General features: G+C 52.0%; 1 protein-coding gene, 1 long non-coding RNA gene and 1 pseudogene across 3 annotated transcripts; 1 reads left to right on the top strand and 2 right to left on the bottom strand.

Annotated features, from left to right (window-relative positions):
- Positions 1-1,305: 1,305 nt before the first annotated feature.
- F10 (coagulation factor X) lies at positions 1,306-21,325 on the bottom strand. The gene is made up of 8 exons (XM_032611703.1): positions 21,238-21,325; positions 19,279-19,439; positions 10,730-10,754; positions 9,646-9,759; positions 6,979-7,110; positions 4,862-5,103; positions 2,777-2,894; positions 1,306-1,990 (listed from the first exon to the last, which is right to left on the bottom strand). Exons 1-8 carry the CDS (start codon positions 21,305-21,307, stop codon positions 1,410-1,412), a joined length of 1,443 nt encoding a protein of 480 aa, XP_032467594.1. The 5' UTR covers positions 21,308-21,325; the 3' UTR covers positions 1,306-1,409.
- Positions 16,994-18,834, bottom strand: LOC116743319 (annotated as a pseudogene).
- On the top strand, positions 19,012-23,908 carry LOC116743321. Of its 2 annotated transcripts, XR_004346733.1 has the most exons (3): positions 19,012-19,247; positions 21,201-21,360; positions 22,486-23,908. It is a non-coding gene; the product is annotated as an uncharacterized LOC116743321 (long non-coding RNA). The 2 variants fall into 2 exon arrangements; XR_004346732.1 differs by lacking the exon at positions 22,486-23,908 and having other exon boundaries at positions 21,201-21,684.
- Positions 23,909-23,977: the final 69 nt, after the last annotated feature.

The raw sequence follows: 23,977 nt of genomic DNA, 5'->3' as shown, positions 1-23,977 counted from the left end.
ACCAGACAAGAGGCCTCCCTACCACACTGCCCGAATTCCCTCTGGAACCTCACTGAGTCCAGCTCTGTTTCCCAACGGGGAAGGTTCAGCGCCTCGGGCGGTGGGGACCCCTCTGCCCTCCACTCCCAGGTGCCCAGCTGCCCTTGCTCTCTGACCTGTGGGCTCGGCCCCGCTGGTGAGAGATGCCAGCCTGGTGGGAAGGAGGGCTCCCCCAGAGATCTCTTCGGACCCCAGGCGACCTGTGGGCTGACAGCCCATCCAGGTTTGCTCTGGACAGAGACCCCCGTCCCCAGCACGCAGGGCCTGGCCGTCCGAGGCCTTCTCTGCGGGACGGTTCCCTTTGAGGAAGTCAAGGCGGGATGCGCAGAAACGGACCCTCTGGCTTGACCGTTTCTGGGAAGCCCGTTCGCATTGATTTTTGCAAACGTGCAGATCTCCTGTTTACGCAACTGCCCAGCCAGTGACCTTGAGAGCTCTCGTACTGGAACTTTGAAAGTTTGCTTAGCCGAGTTACGCAAAATGCAAACGGTACCGGGAAACACGGCACGTCCCGTCTGAGGTGACTGCTTTATCTAGAAGCATGTCTGCTTTTCCTGGCTGTTTGGCTTGAGAGCCTGGAGCTGGTGCGGCCGGGAGGGCTCGACCTGGGCTGTGACCACTGGAGGAGGGGCGGCCCTCCTGCAGCCCCCCAGCACACACCTCGCTAGCAGGGTAGCAGCGGGGCGGCAGGGGCTAGCCAGAGCTGGGTTCGTGCTCTGGGCTGTGGCCTAGAGGCAGACTCCAGAGCCCCAGCCTGGCGACAGTCACACCCAGGGGCGTGCCCGTGGCTCTGCAGCCCATGTGGTGGGGCCCCCGGGGACGCAGCCGTGAAGCCACATAGAGAGTCGGTCTTTAGGTCAACATTAAAATGTCCCTGCCGACGAGCCCTGCTGGGCCCTGCCTTCCCAGGGAGCCTGCCTCTCCTGGGAGGTGTCTGGGGGCCAGGAGGGCACGTGTGGGGAAGCCCCACCCGACCCTGGGGAGGGGGGCTGGCCCTGGCGCCCCTGTGCTCCCAGAACCCTGCTGGTTTACTCAGCACTGTTGTGAGCAGCCAGGGGGGCAGCTGGCGGCCTCCAGGACAGAGAAACGCGCTGTGAACAGAAAAGGCCCCTCAGTTTTAAGACTTGGTCTGGGAGCCCTGGCCCATCCTATGTGGGTAGCACTTCCCGAATCCTGAAACCTCCCAGCTGGCGATGGGAAGGCAGGGTCCCGGGTTCCAAATGGACCTTCATTTCCCACTTCGGTGGAGCAAAAACAGAAGCAGGATAAGGAATCAACCCAGCTCTAATCACGGCGGGGAGGGAGGCCGGCTCAGAGCCCCGGTGCTGAGAGGAGGGAGAGGCAGGGGCTGCGAGGGGCAGTGGGGGGCTTCACTGGGGGCGCGGCTCCCCCCCGTCCCCTGTCCCCAGCCCGGCTTTCATGGACTTGTCAATCCACTTGAGGAAGTTGGTGACCTTGGTGTAGACGCCGTACTTGCCCTTCCGCGCGCACCCTTCGCCCCAGCTGACAATGCCAGTGATGAAGTAGGTGTCCCTGAAGCGGGTGACGTGGGGGCCGCCGCTGTCGCCCTGGCAGGCGTCCTCGGGCTGTGCGTCGTAGCCGGCGCAGAACATGTTGGAGGTGATGGTGAAGCTGCTGGACAGCTTGCAGGTGTTCCTGTCCACGTAGGGCACCTCCAGTATCCTGAGTGTGGACGACAGGCGGCCCCGCTCGTGCGTGCGCCCGAAGCCGCTGACGACGCCCGTCTTCTGGGTCAGCAGCGTGGCCTCGGCCCAGTCCTTCTCCGGCAGGCAGGCGGGCGCCACGTTCCTGCGGAACTTGATGGGCGTCTTGAGCCGCAGCACCGCGATGTCGAAGTCGTAAGTCTCCTTGACGAACCGGCTGTGCTTCACGGTCACCTCCACCTCGTGTGCCATCTCGTTGCCCTCCTCCTTCTTTGTGTCCCGGTCGCCTGCGGACGGGGACGTGGCCGTCAGCTGGGGGCCGCGAGGCCCTGCACGTCACTGACGCTTTAAAGCGGTTCCACTATTTTTCTGCTTAGAGATTGGCACGTGGTCACTAGGAAATGTGAAATACAGGCGACTAGAGCGAGGCCAGTGTGACAGCCTACGGCTTCCCCGCCGGGGGCAGCGGCCACCCTCCCCTGGTCTGCCCGCGGGTGGGGCCGGGCGCCGGACCTGCCCCCAGCCACGGGGCCAAGTGGGCACTGAGCAGAACCCACATGTGCCATGAGTGCCAAATCTCAGAATGAAAAACTAACTCAAAATACCTCAAGAGGACTTTACAAGCCAATTACAGGTCAAACTGACACTACTTTGGCTATACCGGGTAATGAGGTGTGTTACCGAAATGAGTATCACCTGTGGACTTTAAAACTAGAAGACGTAAGTAAGGTAACTAGGAAGCTAGACATTACAGCCGTGGCTCGGACACGTGGCTCGCCCTGGACTGTCATGGAGCAGCTCTAGGGTGTGGTGAGAAGGGGGACGTTAGGAAATAGTCCCCCAGATGCAAATGTGGGGCAGTGGTGGCGGCTGCTCAGACGGCTGGGGGCTCTGGGGGACTTCCCGGAGGAGAGGGCACGGCGGACCCTGCGTGCAGGGGGCAGGGGCGCCCCTCGTCCCCCGGCCTCCCTCTCCCCCTCAGGACCTCAGTATTTGAACTAGCGTTTCCGGCCAGCCTGTCAGTCCTAGTGCCTCTGAAACCCGGGGCCCCGCACGGTGTGAGCGGCACTCACCTACCCTCACCGTGAACCGCTTGGCCTGCAGGAGACAGTGGGCCGCGGTGAGGACGCAGAACTCGCTCAGGATGGTGCCCCCGCAGAAGCCCTCGTTCTCCTCATTGACGAGCAGAGCCTGCGACGGGAGGGCCAGAGGTGCCAGGTGGAGCCTGACTTTGAGACCGTTAGCCCAAGCCTCCTCCCCGTCTCCCCACCACAGCGGGCCTGCCCCCCGGGAGGACTCGTGGGGTCTTCGAGCTGGAACGAGGACCAGGCCAGCGCAGCCCCACGCCCACCCCCAGGGGCCGTGCTGCCCCGCGCCACCCGTTCTTGGAGCGGGCCCACCGTGGACCCCACAGCCCTACCGAGGACCCAGCACTACAACTGAGGGGCTTCTCCCCACCCAGATCCAGCCCCTACCCGTCTGTATTTCCCGGCTCCGGAAGGCCCCTCAGCAGCTCTATGTGCAGAAGAACTGCTGTCTGTTGTCTCTGGTGGGAATTAGGCCCCAGACCAGGCAGACGCCAGGCTCTGGACGAGACACTTACTACGCTGGGCCTGGGGACGCTTCCACCGTCCGGACCCCCTCCCGCAGCTGCGGGTGCTACCATTCAAGGCCGGTTCCCGGGATCCACGTGGCTGACCTGACAGGACGTGGGGCGGGGAACACTCCACCGGGATGGGGTGCTGACTGGGCGAGTGAGAGCACAGACCCTTCCCCTATTTTCCTTCTCCCCAAAGAGCTGGGCCGGCAGATGCCGAGAGAACGTTTTCTGCTTTCCCTTCTCTGGGGACTCGCCCTTCTCTAAGCAACAGCCGTGGGTTGAGAGGGGGCAGGTTAATGAAACTCTCAACAATGTCAAGTTCTAAAAGAACTTTGGAGGACGTTCATGACTGGCATGAAGTCGTGATGTTTTGTTTTTGTTTTTGCATAATTTATCAGCTCATAACCCCACTTGTGGGACAAGTGAGGAGGGTCAGTCTTCCTAAGACTTGGGACACTGACCGTCCTTCCTGGAAACGGACATGAGGCAACTGGCCAAGTCTGGGGACCCTCCCGTGAGGCTCCTCCTGTCCGCTCCCCGGAGAGCCCCATGCGAGCCCCTCTCAGAGCCCCGTGTCCGCCCCCGCCCTGTGGGGAGCCGCCCTCCTTTCCCGGTGGGAATTCACATGCTCCACAGGTACCACGTTCCTGGCCCTCTCACGCAGCAACTTGAATTGTGGGGATTTGGCGGGGGGCTCACCTCCCTTCCTAGGTCGTGATGCCACACGTGAGAGAAGAGGCCCTGGTGCTTTCAGACCCACACGCACAACACCCAGGCAGCCCTGACCCACGACACGCTCTCCGTGGATGGTGACTAGGTTTTGGCGTGTCCTTGCTCGGGCTCGTGATAATTCAGATAAGCGCACACCTGCCTTGTAGCCGGTGGGGGCCAGCTGACGTCATTCCTAAGGGTTGTCGGCAGCTCTGGGAATATTACTTGTAGGAGAAGGCATTTTGGTTTTGGACACTTAAAGTCCAAGTGAGGGTTCTGGGTGGAATAGAGGCCCCCAGTTAAATCTGACTCAAGTAAATAGCAAATCATTTTCAGTGTGTGTCCCGTGTGATATTTGGGACATACATTAAAACTTATTTACTGTTTATCTGAAATTCAAATTTAAGTGGAAACCTGTGTTTTCACTTGCTAAGTCTGGCAACTTTAGTCCAAATCAACAACCAAAGAGTGAGTTTTTACCTTTGAAAACAGATGGATATACTTTTTGCTAAGGTACCGTCTGCCTCATTAGGACTTGGGTGTTTGGGTAAAAAAAGTCTACCAAATTAGAAATGAAACGGAGAGCAACTCTTTCTGCCTCCCGTCGAACCAAAGAGCAAGCAGAGGCCTCGGGGGAGCCGCCCTCCGCCCACGCCCCCCCCCTCCCCCCCGCTGCCGCCCGAGCTGGAGCCCCTTCAGCCCCTTCTCTGCCTGGGCGGGAGCGGGGGCCGGCAGACAGGGCAGAGGCCCGGCCTCTTTGACCTCGGCTCCTTCCGCCGCCGCCCACTCAAGTCTGCTGCGGGCCCGCGTGGGCCGGGCGCCCGGCCGCTGAGCTGCGCGCGGTTACCTGCCAGGGGCACTCCCCGTCTTCGCAGTTCCTCCCGCCCACTATGCGGATCAGGTGGCTCTCGTCCTCCTTGGAGCTGGGCTCTGTCCCGTTGAGGCCCAGCAGGTGGAGGGAGCTCTCGGTGGGGCCCAGGTCTCCGAGGTCGTACTGCTCCGGCACGCCTGCTTCGGGGGCCTCCCCGCTGCCGTGGGCGGCCGACCGCCTGCCGCGTCCCCGGGTGACCTTCCCGCAGGGGAAGGGCTCTGGAAGAAGGGCAGTCGGGCCTCAGCCTCGCGGAGGCCTCCCTGCAGGGCCCACGCAGGCCACTCCGAGGAGGAGCCCGAGAAGCGGGCCCTGGGGGAGTGGGGCGCCCTGTGTCCTGCTAGGGCTGGGCTGCGGGTGGGAGCCCTGACCTCTGGCCGGCCAGCGTGCAGACGCGCGTAAGGGGCTCTGCGTCTACTGGGACGCCTATGGAAGTCGGGTGGCTGTGGCAGGACGGAGGACCGTGGGGCTGCGGGGGACACGACTGGTACGTGGAGACCAGGATGGCAGACAGGGGGGCTGGGGCGCTCAACCCCCAAAGTTCTCTTAGCCCCGCTGTGTGTTGGAAACATCTCCTAATGAACCGCTGAAGAGAAAGAAGTGTTCTGGGCAGGACGAGCGGCATGCGGAGGTTTGTCAGGAACAGCTGAAGGATGACAGCGACCCTTACAAGCGCCAAGCAAGGGAGGGGCCAGGAAAGACCAAAAAGCGCCCTCTCGTATCCTTACCAACTAGGCAACCGAGGCAGAGCGGGGGCGAAGCAGAACAGAGGCAGGGGAGCTGGGGGCCGCACATCTGAGGCCGTCCCCCGTGTGTGTTCTGGTGGCGCTTGCCCCGCAGGGCCCACGGGTGCGCTGGGAGTGTGCTCGCTCGCTCGCTCGCGGAGGAGAGCTCTCCCCAGGCCAGCCGCCTCTGCCTTAGCATTTGTGATCACTGCGCCCTGAAGTTCTGCACCAGCTCGTCCATGACTTAGGACAGAACTTTCTGCACCAGGAAGTAGTTTACCTGATTTTATTTTCAAACATCAAACTTTATTTTAAATTGATCTGTAATTATTCCTGGAATTAAAAAAATTTTGCAAGCATGTCAAGCAACGACTTCAATTAAAATATTTTTGGGGGGCTTCCCTGGTGGCACAGTGGTTGAGAGTCCGCCTGCCGATGCAGGGGACATGGGTTCGTGCCCTGGTCCGGGAAGATCCCACATGCTATGGAGCAGCTGGGCCCGTGAGCCGTAGCCGCTGAGCCGGCGCGTCTGGAGCCTGTGCTCCGCAACGGGAGAGGCCACAGCAGTGAGAGGCTCGTGTACCGCAAAAAAAAAAAAAAAAAAAAAAAAAAAAATCTCATTACCAATAGAAATGTAAATCTCACTGTCCTCTACCTGTTGAGAGATTTAATTTTACACAATTGCCACTGCCCTGGAATATGCCCACCTCTACAGTGGGCCTGGGACTCTGCATTCCTCACCACCCCAGGTAATGCCAAGGCTGCGGGCCAGCTGGGGCCTGCTGGAGGAGGAGCTGGGGTCACCCCAAGAAGGAGCCCGAGTTGAGAGGGGCACGGCCGGCCCCCGCCCCACAGCAGAGGAGTCTCGGTCAGGCAGGACTCCCCACGGGGTGTGAGACGGGGCCTCTTCCACCACCAGGACCCCCAGGACCCAGGCCCTCACTCAGCCCTCCGTGAGCTTCTGGGCCAGATGCATGGCATCTGGCTTTCATCACGGAAAAAACCTTCTGCTAACATCGGGACCCACACAACCCAAAACGGTGCTGGAGGGCCCTGGGTTCCCCTTCTGGCCCCTGCCCCCCCTCCCCGGCTCCTCGGCCGGCCCACGGCTCCGGCCCTTGAAACTGCAGCCTCCCACGCCCTGCCCTTCCGAGAGGGACGGGGACACCATCGCGGCAGCTGCAAAGCGGCCACTTGGGATTCGCTGCGAGCCGGGCACTGGGCAAAGAGACCCCCACGCGGTACCCTCATGCTCCACGTGCCCCCAGGAGAGCTGACAGCACTGGCCCGTTTCTCAGGCGGGTCACAGAAACAGTGGGTCTGTCTCCAAACCACGAGCCCCACCGGGAGCCCAGCCTGCGCGCCTCCTACCTGTGGAGACGCAGGACTTGCCGTCGTCGCCCAGGTCGTACCCGCTGGCGCACGAGCACAGCACCGCGCTCCGCTCCTCCCTGCAGAACTGGTCGCAGCCCCCGTTGTCCAGGCTGCAGAGCTCACGCGTGGCTGCGGAAGAGCCGGGAAGCTGAGGGTGCGGCCCTCCTGGGACGTGCCGTCACCCGCCAGTGCCACGGTGCCCACCAGCCGGCGCCCCGGGCAGGCCCCTCCCCCGCCCACGTGGGGCCCCGGGGGCCAGGGAGCCCACACAAGCCCAGGGAAGGCCTGGAGGCTGGAGGGTCTCAAGCTCAGCCCTAAGAAGGGCGTGGTGGCGCTGGCCAGCGAGGTGGGAGCTCAGGCCAAGCCGAGCGTAGACCACGGCGTCCACTCTGAGGCCTCAGTCCCCCGTGGCATAAAGCACCTGGGGTCCATCCCCAGACGGGGGTCTGGCTCCCGTGCGGCGGGAAGGAGGGGTGGTAGCCACGTCCCGGACTCAGGCCGGCTCCCAGTTGGCCGTCGGTCTCCGGCTGTGTGATTTGGGCACGTTATTTAAACCCCACGGCCTGTCGCGTCCCTTGTAAAGGGGTGGAGACCACCCAGCCCCCAGGAGCGCCGTCCAGGTCCCGCGAGGCACCGGGCACAGGGGCCCTCACCGCCGGACTGTGCCTACGTGCACCGGACATCAGGCCCCAGACTCACCAGTCATGCCGCCCTGGCAGCTGACTCTACATTTCGCCCCTGGGTTTTTTTTTTTTATGCGTTACGCGGGCCTCTCACTGTTGTGGCCTCTCCCGCTGCGGAGGACAGGCTCCGGACGCACAGGCTCAGCGGCCATGGCTCACGGGCCCAGCCGCTCCGCGGCATGTGGGATCCTCCCAGACCGGGGCACGAACCCGTGTCCCCTGCATCGGCAGGCGGACTCCCAACCACTGCGCCACCAGGGAAGCCCCACCCCTGGGTTTTGATGAAAGAATAGTTACGGGGCAAACGTTAAAGAAATTTTAGAAAACATTCCTGACAGCCCCAGCGTCAACAAAACGGTATTTGGGGAAGCTGCTCTGGACGGTGGATGGAAGGGTGGACGACTGATTCTCCCACTGGGGAAAACTCAGAAGTATCCAATCGAAGAGCATGCGCTGAAGGTTAAAGATTAAGAAATATAAAAAGAAGCTTGAATTTTTCTCCTCAGGGAGAAACTGGCCTAATTCTAACCTAATTTTTATTGCAAGTTAATCACTGTATCAGGAAAACTCAGTGGTTTTTCCACGCAGAATTAATTGTACCAAATGTTTATATGATAACGTTATAGAATTGTACCAAATGTTTATATGATAACGTTATAGAACTGTACCAAATGTTTATATGATAACGTTATAGAACTGTACCAAATGTTTATATGATAACGTTATAGAACTGTACCAAATGTTTATATGATAACGTTATAGAATTGTACCAAATGTTTATATGATAACGTTATAGAACTGGACCAAATGTTTATATGATAACGTTATAGAACTGGACCAAATGTTTATATGATAACGTTATAGAACTGGACCAAATGTTTATATGATAACGTTATAGAACTGGACCAAATGTTTATATGATAACGTTATAGAACTGGACCAAATGTTTATATGATAACGTTATAGAACTGGACCAAATGTTTATATGATAACGTTATAGAACTGGACCAAATGTTTATATGATAACGTTATAGAATTGGACCAAATGTTTATATGATAACGTTATAGAATTGGACCAAATGTTTATATGATAACGTTATAGAACTGGACCAAATGTTTATATGATAACGTTATAGAACTGGACCAAATGTTTATATGATAACGTTATAGAACTGGACCAAATGTTTATATGATAACGTTATAGAACTGGACCAAATGTTTATATGATAACGTTATAGAACTGGACCAAATGTTTATATGATAACGTTATAGAATTGGACCAAATGTTTATATGATAACGTTATAGAATTGGACCAAATGTTTATATGATAACGTTATAGAATTGGACCAAATGTTTATATGATAACGTTATAGAATTGGACCAAATGTTTATATGATAACGTTATAGAATTGGACCAAATGTTTATATGATAACGTTATAGAATTGGACCAAATGTTTATATGATAACGTTATAGAATTGGACCAAATGTTTATATGATAACGTTATAGAATTGGACCAAATGTTTATATGATAACGTTATAGAATTGGACCAAATGTTTATATGATAACGTTATAGAATTGTACCAAATGTTTATATGATAACGTTATAGAACTGGACAATCCCGATCATTCAGCACTGACATTCGCACGAATTTCCAGGATCCTGACAAGCAGGAGAAACATCCTCCTCCGAGGAAAGAAACGTCGGTTCTCGTTTCCAGGTGAAGGGGCCCCACCCTTCGGGAACGTTCGTTCCACAGCCGCTCCTCAGAGGGGCAGAGGAGTGCCCGGTATCCCGTGCTCCACGCTGGGGACTCTGACTCGTGTTCCGCTGCCTGCAGCGGCACAGCCTCACGGAGCACAGGCTGAAGCCCACGTGACCGGAGAGGGTTTCCCTGGGCCTCTAGCTTCTTCCCGCATTCCCACCTGGCCTCGGCAGGGGGCTCTGACCTGAAGGTCCACCAAGAAGAGGAACTCACATAATTCACAGTTTTGGCCTTCAAATCCTTCCAAACAGGTGCATGTGTATTCCCCGAGGCCATCTTTACATATGCCCTGATTCAGGCAAGGACGGCTTTCACACTGGTCACCATCTGCGCAGAAAACATTTGGAAACCACAGCTTGCAGGCAATTCCCCTCATCGTGGAAACGATTTTGCTGGTTGATTCTGGCACCCAGTTCTCAGCTAACTTGAATGAACCTGGGATTCTTCCTGTTTTCCTGTAAACAAGCTGTCCTGTCTGGACTTCGTTACCACTGCCCCCCACCCCCCGCCACCGCCCCCCCACCAAGCTTTGTGGCTACGTGCACGTGATGCCTCTATCTAGCTGGATTGCTGAGTTTTCCAATTTTTGCTGAGACCTCTGACCGTGTTCTTACAATCACTGACAACGTTTTTCCATCACAGAGCGGAGCCCTGTGCTGGTGACCACATGGGGTCAGCTGGAAGGAAGGAGGATAAGTGATTGCTGGACACTTGTTTCTGGGCTGGGCATCGACAAGACGGTTCCTATTTCCAATGGTTTGGGTGTAAAAGGAGAAGGAAAAGTTCCTGTACAGCACTAACATGGGACTTCACATTTCTAGGGGCATTTGTACAATACAATTTAGAGACAGGTCCAGTTGTCATTCTGAAAAACCTGAATACTGTTACCAGAATGAAAACATTAGTTATGATAAATACCATTTCAGACGCTATAAGCATTAAATCAAGGTGGTTACCTTATGAGAGGACCCAGTGTTTCAGACTCTTATTTTTTGTTTCTACCTAATATACTTGGGTTTAAAAAAATTATCATGGAATTTGGTATCCTCAAATGGGAATGAACCGATTTAAATGTATATAAGTAACAAAACTAGAATTAGTATAAAGCTACTATAAAAAACTATTTTACAATCACTATTATGGAAACACTCAGAGGGGAAAAGTCTTAGATAAGTAAAACTTAAACAGGAACAGAAAGGAAATTCAGGAAAATCTTCAAAGTTTGAATACAATCTCTCCCGATTTAAATACCCTGATGAACCCCTCTCACTCAAGACTGAAACAGAAGACATCTCACCTTTGTATCTATTCCAGAATTCATTCTAAAAGGGAAAAAAAAATTTTAATGCATTATGGAAAAGAGACATTTTACACCAATAACAGCGACAATCTAGTAACTCAAACAAATAGGCTATTTCCCAAGCAGAGGTCATTTTCTGGAACAAAATGCCCTAGAACTATTCAACCTGAAAGGGAAATGTTTTCAGATCTCCTGCATTTGTAAAGCTGTGGCTTCATTCATCTTTTTTTTTTAATACAATACATGTTTGTGTAATAAATGATCATATCCCAATACAGCCTAGCGTCCATTTTCTTGCCTGCTCACACAGTTGAACATGGCATCTGGGAAACATTTTGTAATATTAAATGTACTTTTCTAACTTTCATCCTAGCAAAATCACTAACGGCATGATCACAATCAAGATTTTCACACTATTTGCCTCAACTGTTAAATAATTCGAAATTAGATTACTTTTCTTGAACCACAAAAGTTTCTGTATAGGTTTTATTTGTTTGTTTTTCACTGATCTCAGTTTGGAGAAACTGTGCTGAGACAACAGCAACTGAAGTAAAATCTCTAAAGTAATTGCTTAGATTCAGAAGCAAACCGTACACTTTATGTATCACATGCAAACACTAATAAATTCATAATGACAAATAACTGTAATTCTAAGACAAAGTATTTTAATTTCATCATATACAACACTATCATATAATTTTTTACTATCTCTTAAATCAATACCTATATCCAGGCTTTTATATGAAGAATCAGTGTTATACTTCACACATATTACATCTAGACCCACATGTATATCAATTTAAGATTAATATGAATCATTTAATATTACGAAATGTTTCCCCGACGCCATGCTCGATCATCTTAATTGCACTTTATTAAATATTGAAAATTTATTTTCAAATTAATTACCAAGAAATGGATTGTACCAAAAATGGTTTGCTCTATTTGCGACCCCCAAGCCAATCAATAAAGTGGTTTTACGTTAAGATACCTGGGTCAAAGATTCAAAACAGGATCAGATGCTTGGAGAATAATCATTATGTTACTTGAAAAAAAAGATAATTGGTAATTAGCTTAAAATAGGGCATCAAGGGCCTATGTAACACTGAAAAGAAATGTTCATAGTCTTAAAACAATTTTTTTCTATCTATAGTAGGTTAATTAGTGTCTCCCCTACTCCCCGGCCCCAACTTAGGTGCAACCTCAGAATTTGACTTTAATGGAAAGAGGGTCTTTGCAGATGTAATTAAGTTATGGATCGAGAACAGCTCGTACTGGATTAGGGTGGACCCCCAATCAATGAGAGTGTCCTTACAAGAGACATAAAATATCACACAGGCCACACAGAGAGAAGGCTGTGTGAAGGTGCAGGCAGAGAGTGGAGTGATGTATCTACCGGCCAAGGAACAGCAAGGGCTGCTGGTCGCCCCCAGAAGCTGGGCGAGAGGATGGAACAGATCCTCCCTCAGACCTTCCAGAAGGAACCAAGCCTGGTGACACTTTGGTTTCAACTTGTGGTCTCCAGAACTGTGAGAGAGTAAATTTCTGTTGTTTTAAGACACCCAATTTGGGGTGCTTTGTTACAGAAGGCCTAAGAAATGACTACACTGTCTTTTAAATTTTTTATTTAAAAATTTATCACACAGTAAAACTGACTTTGGTGTACAATTCTATAAAAGCCAACACATGTATAGATTTGTATAATCACCGCCACAACCGAGACGCAGAACAGCTCCATCTCCCCCAGCCTTGCCAGCCACTGGCCACCCCCGCTACGAATGCCCAGCACGAGTCTGCTCTGCGTCACTACAGTCATGACTTCTTGAGACTGTCCTGTAAATGGACTCATACGTGATATAACCTTGTGAAACTAGCTTCCTTCATTAAGCATAATAATTCATTCGAGTTACTGTGCGTGTCGGTAGTTTGTGCTCTGTTACTGATGAGCAGTGTCCCACTGTGTGGCGTACCACGCTTTGTTTATCCATTCACCCGACAAAGGACATTTGTGCTATTTCTAGTTTTCGGCAATTATGAATAGAGTTGCTATAAACATTTATGTACAGGTTTTGTTGAAAAAGTTTTCAATTCTCTACAGTAAATACCCAAGAATGGGATTGCTGAGTCACATGGTAACTTTATAAGAAACTGTCAAACTGGTTTTCAGACTGGCTGTACCGTTTTGCGTGCCCACAGAAGTGTATGAGCTGTGGTTGCTCCACATCTTCACCAGCACTTGGTTTTTATTCTGGGTGTGTAGTGGCATCTCGTTGTGGGTTTTTTTTTTTTTTGGGGGGGGGCGCACCTTGCGGCATGTGGGACCTCAGTTCCCTGGCCAGGGATTGCACTCATGCCCCCTGCAGTGGAAGCATGGAGTCTTAACTACTGGACCACCAGGAAGTCCCTCATCATGGTTTTAATCTGCATTTCTGTAATGGCTAATAATATTGAATATCTTCTCGTATGCTTATTTGCCATCCATGTATCCTCTTTGCTGAAGTGTCTGTTGAAATCTTTAACTCACTGTATTTAATTGGGTTGTTTATTTTCTTCTGTTGACTTGTGAGAGTTCTTTATATATTCTGACCACAAAACTTTTGGCAGATATGTGATTTGCAAATATTTTCTTAGTCAATAGCTTGTATTTTCATTCTCTTAATGTTTTTCACAGAGCAAAAGTTTTAAATTTAGAATAAGTCTAATTTATCTATATACTTTTTATGGATTATACTTCTGGTGTCACGTCTAAGAATTTTTGCCTAACTTAACTTTCTGTCATGAAAATTTTCTCCTAAAAGTTTCCTGTTTTATCTTTAGAGCTATATGGTCCATTTTGAGATAATATTTGTATAGTTGTGAGGTTTAGGTCAAAGCTGACCTTTTTTTGCATACAGATGTAGAATTATTCCAATACCATTTATTGAAAAAGAGAATTCTTTTTCTATTGAAATGCTTATGCACCTTTGTCAAAATCAATTGGCCAAGGACTTCCCCAGTGGTCCAGTGGGTAAGACTCTGTGCTCCCAATGCAGGGGGCTCAGGTTCGATCCCTGGTAGAGGAACTAGATCCCGCATGCATGCCACAACTAAAGATCCCGCATGCATGCCACAACTAAAGATCCCGCATGCATACCGCAACTAAAGATCCCGCATGCGGCAACGAAGATCCTGCATGCTGCAATAAGACCCGGCACAGCCTAAATAAATATTAAAAAAAAAAATCAACTGGCCATATTTGCATGGGTCTATTTATGGACTTTCTATTCTGTTCTTTTGATCTATGTGTTTATCCCTTTACCAATACCACACATCAATATCGCTACGATTTTATTTATTTATTTATTTATTTATTTTTGGCTGCTTTGGGTCTCCATTGCTGTGCGCGGGCTTTCTCTAGTTGTGGTGAGCAGGGGCTACTCTTCGAGGTGGTGCATGGGCTTCTCACTGCAGTGGTTTCTCTTGTTGCGGAGCATGGACTCTAGGCACACAGGCTAGTTGCAGCACTCGGGCTCAGTAGTTGTGGCGCATGGGCTTAGCTGCTCCGCGGCATGTGGGATCTTCTGGGACCAGGGATTGAACCTGTGTCCCCTGCACTGGCAGGCGGATTCTTAACCACTGCGCCACCAAGCAAGTCCCTTATCTCTATGATTAATGTAGATTTACAGTAAGTCTTTAAATCAGGTAGTGTGATTCCTCCAATTTTATCTTCTTTCTCAAAATTGTTTTAGCTATTCTAATTCCTTTGTTTTTCCATATTACAAATATTGAATCGACTTGTCTTTATCTGATGGAAGTTTGGCACCGCATTAAATCTATATATCAAATTGGGAAGAGTCAATATTTTAATATGTTAAGTCTTTCAAACCATGAACATTCTATGTCTATTTATTTAGGTCCTCTTCCTTTCGTTAGCGTTTTGCAGATTTCAGCATACAGGTCGTGTTTTATTAGATTTACACATAGATATTTTTCTTTGGAGCAACAGTAAGTGGCATTAATTTTTTTGTTTGTTTCTAACTGCACATTACTACTACACAGAAATACAATTAATATTTGTGTGCTGACCTTGTATTCTGTGACCTCGCTAGACACATACATTTTAGGAGTATTTTTTCCAGAGTGCATGGGATTTTCTATGTAGATAATCATGTTACTTGCAAATAGGGAGTTTTATGTCTTTGTCTTGGTTTATTGTTATACCTTCCTTATGGCTAGGGTTTCCAGTACAATGTTGAATTGGGAGTATCAGAAATGGACATCCTTGCCTTTTTCCCAGTATTAGAGGGAAAGCATTCAGTTTTCACCATGATATCAATTGTAGGTTCCTTGTTAATAATCTTTATCATGTTGAAGAAGTTCCCTTTTAATTGTAGTTTGCTGAAAGGTTTCTTTTTAAATAATTGTTTTATTTACTTATTTAAAAATATTTATTTTTAAATATTTATTTACTTTTGGCTGCACTGGTTCTTCGTTGCGGCATGTGGGATCTTTTAGTTGCGGCATGCGTGCAGGATCTCATAACCCTACCAGGGATCAAACCCCTGCCCCCTGCATTGGGAGCACAGAGTCTTACTCACTGGACCACCAGGGAAATCACTGAAAGGTTTTTTATCATGAATGGATGTTGAATCTTGTCAGGTGCTTTTTCTCTATCAGTTGATATGATTATGTGGATTTTTCTTCTTTAAACTGGTGGATTACACTATTGATTTTCAAATACTGAGCCAGCCTTGTGTGCCCCAGATAAACCCACTTGGTCATTGTGTAGTCTTCTTTTTTAACATATATTGCTTTATTCAATTTGCTAATAATTTGTTGAGAATTTTTATAAGAGGTTCATGAGAAATGTTGTTATATAGCTTTCTTTCTTTCTACCTTCCTCCCTCCCTTCTTCCCTCTTTTTCTCTTTCTTCTGTTTTTGTGGGTTTTGGCATCAGGGTAATGCTGATAGAAAACAAACTTACAAGTGTTCCCTTTTCGTTTCTGGAAGAGATTACACAGAATTGGTGTTATTTCTTCTTTAAATGTTTGGTAAAACTCACCAGTGACACAGTCTGGACCTGGACATTTCCTTTACAGAAGGTTTTTAACTAAGAAGTTGAATTTGCGGATATCTCTGTCGTACTATGTGTTTTGGTGATTCATGGTTTTGAGGAATTGGTCCATTTCATCCAAACTGTAAAATTCCATCCAAATTTGTGCGTGGAGTTGTTCATAGTATTCTCTTATTATCCTTTTAACATATGCAGGGTCTGTAGTAATATCTCTTCTTTCATTCCTGATACAATTCATGTGCTTTTTTTTGCCAATCTTGTTAAATTTTATCAGTTTTCCTGATTTTCTCTATTATTTCAAATTATTTCTTCAATTTTATTGATTTGTCCTCTTTTGAATTTATTTTGCCTTTTTTTTGTCTGTGTGTCTTAAGGTGGAAGCTTAGATTATCAATTTGAGAACTTCTTTTCCTATAAAAACATTTCATGCTATAAATTTCCCAATAAGCACTGTTTAGCTGCATCTCACAGATTTTGTATGTTATATATTCATTTTTGTTCAGCTGAGAGTATTTTCTTTTCTTTTTTCAAAAAAATTATTTATATATATTTTTATTTTTGGCTGTGTTGGGTCTTACTTGCGGCATGCGGGATCCTTGTCACAGCACGCGGGATCTTTCGTTGCCGTGCGCGGGCTTCTCTCTAGTTGTGTCGTGTGGGTTTTCTCTCTCTAGTTGTGGCGCACGGGCTCCAGAGCATGTGGGCTCTGTAGTTTACAGCATGTGGGCTCTCTAGTTGAGGCGCGTGGGCTCAGTAGTTGTGGCGTGTGGGCTTAGCTGGCCCATAGCATGTGGGACCTTAGTTCCCCAACCAGGGATCGAACCCACGTCCCCTGCACTGGAAGGTGGATTCTTTACCACTACACCACCAGGGAAGTCCTGAAAGTATTTTCTAGCTTCCCTTGAGACTTCTTCTTTGACACGTGGATTATTTAGAGAATTCCCTGGCGGTCCGGTGGTTAGGACTCTGAACTTTCACTGCTGAGTGCGTGGGTTCAAACCCTCTTTGGGGAACTAAGATCCCACAAGCTGTGCAGCATGGCCAAAACAAACAAACAAACAAACAACTTAGCTCTTTAAAATTATAAGTATCATAGTTCTAAGGAAGTAAGGAAGAGTGTTTGGGAAATGATGCTGAGGAAAAAGGCAGAACATGAACTTGGCACTACAATTATTTTTATAGTTTAAAAAAACTGTTAAGTGTACATGAATTAAAGGAACATTTAAAAATAAAAACTGTTCCTGAAATTATGAATAACTTTTTAAAAGAGATAAATCATTCACTTGGTAACAAGGAGTAAAAATGAATTCTTAATTCCTCTTCTCTCTTCTGGTGGCTGAAATGAACTACGGTAGTCAAATGGATAGCAACACAAGAATTCCCTTGCAGACCTTGACCTTTTGCAGGAATGCAAAGATGTCTGAGTCACACAACTTACCAATTATCATTTTCTAGACAGAAGTGCCAACTATTGTGCTTTTCAATGTATCAGTGGTGGCCACATTCTCCTTACCTTCAGGTTTCATGGCAGGAAACAGAAGTACTTCCTTGATGTTACCGTAGACTGTGAGAAACACGGTGATGCAGCCAATGTCCATGCCACAGCCAGATGGAGGGGGGGCAGCCTGGATTCCAGGCGGTATAGAAGTTTTCACCTATGAACATCATCCTCGTTGGTGGCTCTGGCCTGTTGTTTAAAAGCCTCTGGCTGCTGTATGGGACTATGTAACCCAGTGTAAGCACTGCACACCTCCCTCCTCATGACAAGCAGCTCAACCTGCTCAGTGAGACCCAGAGCAGTCTGTCTGGCCGTTATCTGTGGGCGATCACCGACGAGTGGGTCACTGCTGCAAGCCACTTTCAGGGACTCTGACAAGTTTAGCAAGGAGTCTGCCTGTGGTCTGAGGTTGAGGACATTCAGCAGTTTTTGCGACACAGATGTGATCAATAATTTTTTCAGTCTCTTCCGTTCTGAAGAGGTTAGTTTCCGGCAGCTTCACTCCCAGGTTTTTCTTGAGCCCTTCTATTGTGCTCATTCTCCAGAAGGGTGGGGTGGAGTCCATCTCATGGGTTTGGCCTGCTGGGCTGACTGGATGGTGGGTGGTCTTGTAACTGCCCATAACATGTTCAGCATCCCTGATATGACATCCATGATTTCACGAGATCATAATCCGCCAGGTAAAACTCACGAGTGGTGAGTTCCAGTCAAACCGTCTGGAACTGGCATCCAACATCACACACGTAGTCAATGCCACCAACTACCAGCATTTTACAGTTGGAGTTCTGGAGCAGTTCTTACACGTAGTTCATGTCCAACTTGCTGTGCCAGGTGATGGAAAGCTTGGTCACAGCTCCCCGTGAGGCAGCATTCAGCATGGGAAGTTCATCTAGGAACCCCAACTCTTCCAAGAAACTTATTCTACACGTGATCACCTTGGCCTGCGGGATACACTTCTTCCTCACAAAGTCACTCTGGCTGGAGTCAGAATCTCCGATGATACCGCCTTTCCTCGCCTTTCGGCCAAAGGGGGATGAGGTGCCCATGGGAGCAAGAAGACAGTAATGCGAGTCTGTGGAGCTGAGGGACTCTCGGCTCTGCTCCTCGTTCTTCCCAGGATTCTCTGGACTCCACAAGGCAGTCTGCTATAGACTGGAGTAAATTCTTCTTCCGACTTAGCATTTCTCCACTCAGCCATGGCTTGCAAGTGGACCTGTCCTCCAAGGGCACAGCTCTTCTGCCACCTTTAAGGTGAGCCAGGCCGGTGGCGTCCACGCTGCCGCGAGCAGGCGGGAGTCTACACGAGCCTGTGTGGCACGGGTCCCCCAGCGCCCAGACTCCGCTGGACACTCCACTGCGGGCCCGCGGTGTGGATGGGCCCGCTGTCCGAGGTGTGGACAGGTCCGCCATCTGCGGCCAGGCTGTCTCTCGTGGGCTCCTGCTTGGCCTCCTTCTCCGCCACTTTCTCCTCAGCCTTCAGGCGTCTTCAGCTCGCAGTTGCTCAGTTTTGGCTCGCGGCCGTCCACCTCCACCTCGGCCCCTGCACCGCAGCCAAGCCGCGCCACGGCCTGACGCAAAGCGCCACACGACAGCACGACGGGAGGCGGCTAACGGACCTCACAGACTTCCGGGGCAGCATCGGAGGCCCCACCTCTTCCGGGGAGGGGCGGGTGCTTTCGCGCCGCCGCCGCCGCCGCTGCCGCCGCCGCCGCCGCCGCCGCCGCCGCCGCCGCGCAGGCACGGTACGGGTCCTCGACGCCGCGTTCGTCCTGCGCCTGCGCACCGACCCGCCCTGCGGTCTCAGGACCAGAACCCGTTGGCGAGTATGACGGCGGCTGAGCGTCTGGGCGAAGCGCCGGGGCCTGGGGTCCTTGTGCACTGCCGAGGCCGACAGCGCGTTCTTAGATAAACATTTTGCGTTTTAAGGTGGACCTGACAGCGCTTCAGAAGCCCCCGCAGCCCTGTAAGTGCGTCCTGGCCGCGCCGCCCCTTACCGTCTTCTCCGTGTCCTCGAAGACCTCGCGGGCCTCCTCATACGAGCAGGCCTCCTCTCGGCACTCCCTTTCCAGGTTTCCCTTCTTCACCTCCTCCAAAAACGAGTTGGCCCTGCGGACTCTCTGCAGGACGCTGTGGGCCCGGTCCCGGGGCAGGAACACTGTGGTGGGGAACGCAGCTGTCACGTGCTCGCCCACAGGCGGTCCCGTCTCCGGGCCACCCCCGCCCCCGCGAGTGACGGGTCAGACGCCTGCCCCGTCCTGCACGCGCACACCCGGCCCCGCGCTGAGACCCGAGCCCTCCTTCTGGAGCTCGCCCTTCGGTCCCTCTTGCCTCCCCTGGCCTTCCCCTCCGTTCTGTGGCTCAGCTGTTCCCCTCCGCGCCCCCTCCCCACCCTTCAAGGTCTCAGCTCTGCGTTAGGTGGGGAGGTGATACGGTTTTGCACGATCAACAATTAGAAGTATGATTTGTTTCAAGTCCCAGGACACACGTACACAAGAGTAAAACAAAGTTTCAAGAAACAGTGCTTACTATTATTTTCTACAAAATAGTACTTGTGACAAAATTTTCTACTTCTGTCCTGTTTCATTAAAAAAAAAAAAAAAAAAGCCCACTAAATTGACCTGCCAGTTAAAGTGTGCTGGCTCAGAGATCTCCCCCATCAGGGATCTCTCCCCTCTCCCCTCAGTAGTCCCTGCCGAGCTGCCTGGGTCTCCCCGGTCTCACCCACTCCTCTTCCCCTTTTCACTGTGCTGTGGGAGGCCCTCAGGTCCTTTTCTTGGCGCTCTGCCCTGCTCTCTGCCTCTTTTCTGCTGGGGAATTGAGAGTCTCACCATAAGGAAGATGACTCTCCAAGTTGGTATTTCTAGTCCCAACTTCCATCGTGAGCTCTGTGTTTTCAGCTCTCTCACAGCGATGGATGTCTGCCCTCACATCAGAACTCCAGACTCCCCATGTCTGAAACTAAAAAACAGGACTGCAGAATCGAACTGCCTTGAGTGGCAAATGCATCTTGGTCGCCTACTACTGAATATTGGCAAGTGGGAATTAGATACCTACTTCTTAGAGTTGTTTTAAAGAGTGTATAGAACTCCGAGTGTTCACTCGATCCTACCTCAAGTTACTTTCCCTTCCAAATTCCCCATTTCTTTTAGTGGCACCTGTTTTCCCAGCAAGGCCAGGCCCACGTTTGTTCTGTGTGGGCCCATCCTCCATTATTCCAAACATCTGCTCCTCCAGGGAGCGCTTGCTTTGAAATACAAGTCACACACCCATTCCTCCCCTCCCTCCTTCCCCTACCTGGTCCCCCCCCACCACCACCGTTTGGTTGGTTTCTCTTTCTCACTTTTCACCCTTTCCTTCTCCCACGTGCCTGGGCCCCTGAACTTCCACGTCACCCAGAGTGCAAACATGCAGACAGGCCCCCAGGGCTGCCTCCACTCTGCTCTGTCCTTTCTGGCTTCGTCTCTTGGACAGGTCTGGAGTCCCAGAAAGCCTAGAGCCCCCTGGCGGAGCCAGCCTGAGGGTGGTGGCACTGGCTGTCATCCTCTTCCCTGCCATGGAAGCTCCTCTCTGCCTGTGACCCCCCCAGCCTCTGTGCTCCCAGTTTGCTCTGGCAGAGGAAGAGGGCTTCTCTCTGTCTCTGCCACTGCCCCCCTCCCCCTCCCTCCATCTCCCTCCCTCTTTGTCTCTGTCTCTCTCCCTCCTTCTCTGCCCGTGTTTCTGTCCGTCTTTGTGATCTGTGATCTGCTGTCTTACTCTCCACCCACAGGGAGGCACACCTGGCCCTAAGATACGCTTGGCTGAAACCACCAAGCCAGGCTCTCGTGCCAGCCTCCCACAGGGGATGGGCACCCGCTCTCCACACTGTGGAAGTTCAGGGGCATCGCCCTGACCCCTCCCCCTCTCTCCTCCTCCCCAGGGCCACCCCTGCAGTCTGCAGGGTGAGGGGCACTTACCACTTGCCCCCGGCAGCAGGAGGCCAGCCAGGGAGGCGCCGAGAAGGAAGAAGCACAGCCAGCCCGCCATGGTGTGGCCGAGGACAGCGCTCCGTCCCCGCCGTGACAGGCCTCTGGAGCAAGGTTCACTCACCCTGGCCGGAGGGTGGCTGGGTGTCCTTCTGTTTATCACAGCCTCCTGATTGGAGCCTGGGCCTGCCCGGTGGCAGGGGAGGCGGGGGGAGGTTAGGGGCAGGCGACCGCACTGAGGGCATGGTCACCCTGGCCTGTGTAGCGTGGGGAGGTCCTGGCCCGACCTCGTCCTTGTCAGGAACCGTGTCCGGGGGGCCTGCTGTGGGCACAGGAGCTCTTTGTTCTGAGAGAGAAAAAAACGTCATTGTATAGTTTTCAGACGTTTATGTCTAGCTCTGTTTTTGTTCTCACAACCACGATAAAAGCCAAGTATCATTTGCCCATCTTTTCTCTAGGACAGGTTTAGAGAGAGGTGGAGCGTTAGTCCATGGCCGTGTGTGGTGGACGCGGGGTTAGGACCCGGGGCTTTCTGCCCACGCTGGGTGGGAGGTGTGTGTACCACACGGGCCCCTGGGCTGATCTGCCAGCCAGGAACCCCCCCTCCCTGGAGTGGCAGGTGTGGGACATGGCCCGAGCTTCTCAGCTGACCGGGGCTCTGCGGCAGAGTCCAGGCACTGGAGGAAGAGGCCTGGGAACTGCTGGGGGGGTGGGTGCTTGTGCTGGGAGGTGAGGGGCTTGCGCTGTGTTCCACGCACCGAGCACACCTGATGCTTCCCACGTATGACACCCTGGTCGCTTGGCTTGTTCGCTGCTCTGTCCAGCATGGAGAGGGGTGTCTGGCACACAGTAGGTGCTCGGTAAACACCAGTGGACTGAACGAATCGGTGATGTCCCAGAACGCTCCTGCTGGGCGCCCAGGCCAGGCTGGTCTTTCGCAGGGTGGTCAGTGTGATGTGCAGAGCCTGGTCCCTGGGCCTGGCTCGCCTGGTCTCTGTGCTGCCCTGTCTCTGCACTGATGGGCGTGTGGGGCGAGACTGGATTCCCCGCGCCTGGTGAGGGGAGATGGTCCGTGCGGGTGATGCACTGCGGCGTGGCCTGGCACTGCGCCCACCGCAGCAGTGAGGCCGGGGAAAGCAGGGCAGAGCCAGCAGCCCACCCACGACCTGCTGAACCCCTGTGGGTCTGAGTGGGCTCCTGGCTTGGCCCCTTGAACCCCACATCCCCTTTTCTTCCCAGGAAGAGGAGTCCGGCCAGTCTTCATTTCCAGGAAGAAACAAGAGGCCCCCTGGGCTCAGGGCCTCCGGAGACCTCGGGCATTTTGGTTGCAGAATTCCTCGAGTGTCTGCAGTCTGAGCTGTGAGCTGGGGGCACCTGGACATTTGCATATCGGCTTTCCTGGCCTTGGCCAGGTGGCCTGTCCTCCCAGTGCCTCATTTTACCTGCACCAGTTTCATCCTCGTGACAAGCATGGCTGCGGGCCTCATCATGTAGACGAAACGAGGGGCGGAGAGGGTTGGTGGTGCCTCTGAGGGGGCCAGAGCCAGAGCCACCCCAGGAGGTCTGGCCCAAGGTCGGAGCGCTCGACGTGTGCCCGGCGGGAAGCCCAGAAACCGCCACCTGATGGGGTAGCAAAGTGTTTCTGCAAAGGCTCAGATGGTGAGCACGTGACCGGGCTCGCGGAGCCCTGGTCACTCGACAGGCTGGGCTGTCCGCCAGAGCACGTCTGGCGCTTCAAGCACGGCGCCCCGGGCCGGGACGGGCGAGTCCTGAGGAGGTGGGCGCCCGCGGGGTGGCCTTGCCCGCCTGTCTGGGTTCAGGTGGGGTCAGGCGCTCCCCTCCCTGGTCCCTGGTCCCTCATTCTTCCCGACATGAGGCCTGTGTGCCCATCACCTGAGGGACTCGATAAGAAGGTAGGTCAAGGGGCCTCACCCCTATCCCACTGAGCTGGGCAGGACCTGGGAACTTGCATTTTGGAACATCCCTGCTGGTCCCCAGGCAGGGGTCATCTGCTGGGGCCTCAGCTGGAGGAGACACCCAGTCCCAGGGTTGGGGACTATAGCCTCCAAATCCATGAGAGCTGTTGTGTTTGGAGACAGCCTCATGCAAGGTTCACTTCAGTGAAGTTGGTGATTGTGAAGGAGACCTGCTCAAAGATAAACACGAGGGTCTCCGTGAAATGCCTCTGGACAATCCGGGGAGGGCAGGCAGCCACTGGGGGCTTGGAGGAGGCTCAGTTGCTTGCTGTCAGTTGGGGAGCAGGTGTGCAGAGCATGAGGCCGTGTGGTACCGTAAAGTTCGCACACCCAGAAAAGATCTGGGGACTTCCCTGGTGGTGCAGTGGTTAAGAATCCGCCTGCCAATGCAGGGGACATGGGTTCGAGCCCTGGTCCGGGAACATCCCACATGCCACGGAGCAACTAAGCCCGTGAGCCACAACTACTGAGCCGGTGCGCCACAACTACTGAACCTGTGCTCTAGAGCCCGTGAGCCACAACAACAGCCCACGTGCCGCAACTACTGAAGCTCGTGCGCCTAGAGCCCGTGCTCTGCAACAAGAGGAGCCACCGCAGTGAGAAGCCCACGCACCGCAACGAAGAGTAGCCCCCGCTCGCCTCAACTAGAGAAAGCCTGCGCGCAGCAACGAAGACCCAATGCAGCCAAAAATAAATAAATAAATTTATAAAAAGAAAAGAAAAGATCCGGAAGGATATTCAGCACAGTGAGTGGC

This window comes from Phocoena sinus, chromosome 18 (assembly GCF_008692025.1).
Source record: "Phocoena sinus isolate mPhoSin1 chromosome 18, mPhoSin1.pri, whole genome shotgun sequence".
NCBI classification, from domain to species: domain Eukaryota; kingdom Metazoa; phylum Chordata; class Mammalia; order Artiodactyla; family Phocoenidae; genus Phocoena; species Phocoena sinus.
This window is presented reverse-complemented; position numbering and strand designations above follow the sequence as displayed.

What these genes read in the sequence shown, in the direction of transcription:
- F10 (XM_032611703.1), bottom strand. Translation starts at nt 21,307, where the DNA reads ATGGCGGGCTGGCTGTGCTTCTTCCTTCTCGGCGCCTCCCTGGCTGGC. An exon ending in ATTCTGGAATAGATACAAAG is followed by an intron (nt 9,760 to 10,729) that starts GTGAGATGTCTT and finishes TTTTCTGCGCAG; the next exon opens with ATGGTGACCAGTGTGAAAGC. An exon ending in CAAGTCCTGCGTCTCCACAG is followed by an intron (nt 5,104 to 6,978) that starts GTAGGAGGCGCG and finishes CCCTTCTTCCAG; the next exon opens with AGCCCTTCCCCTGCGGGAAG.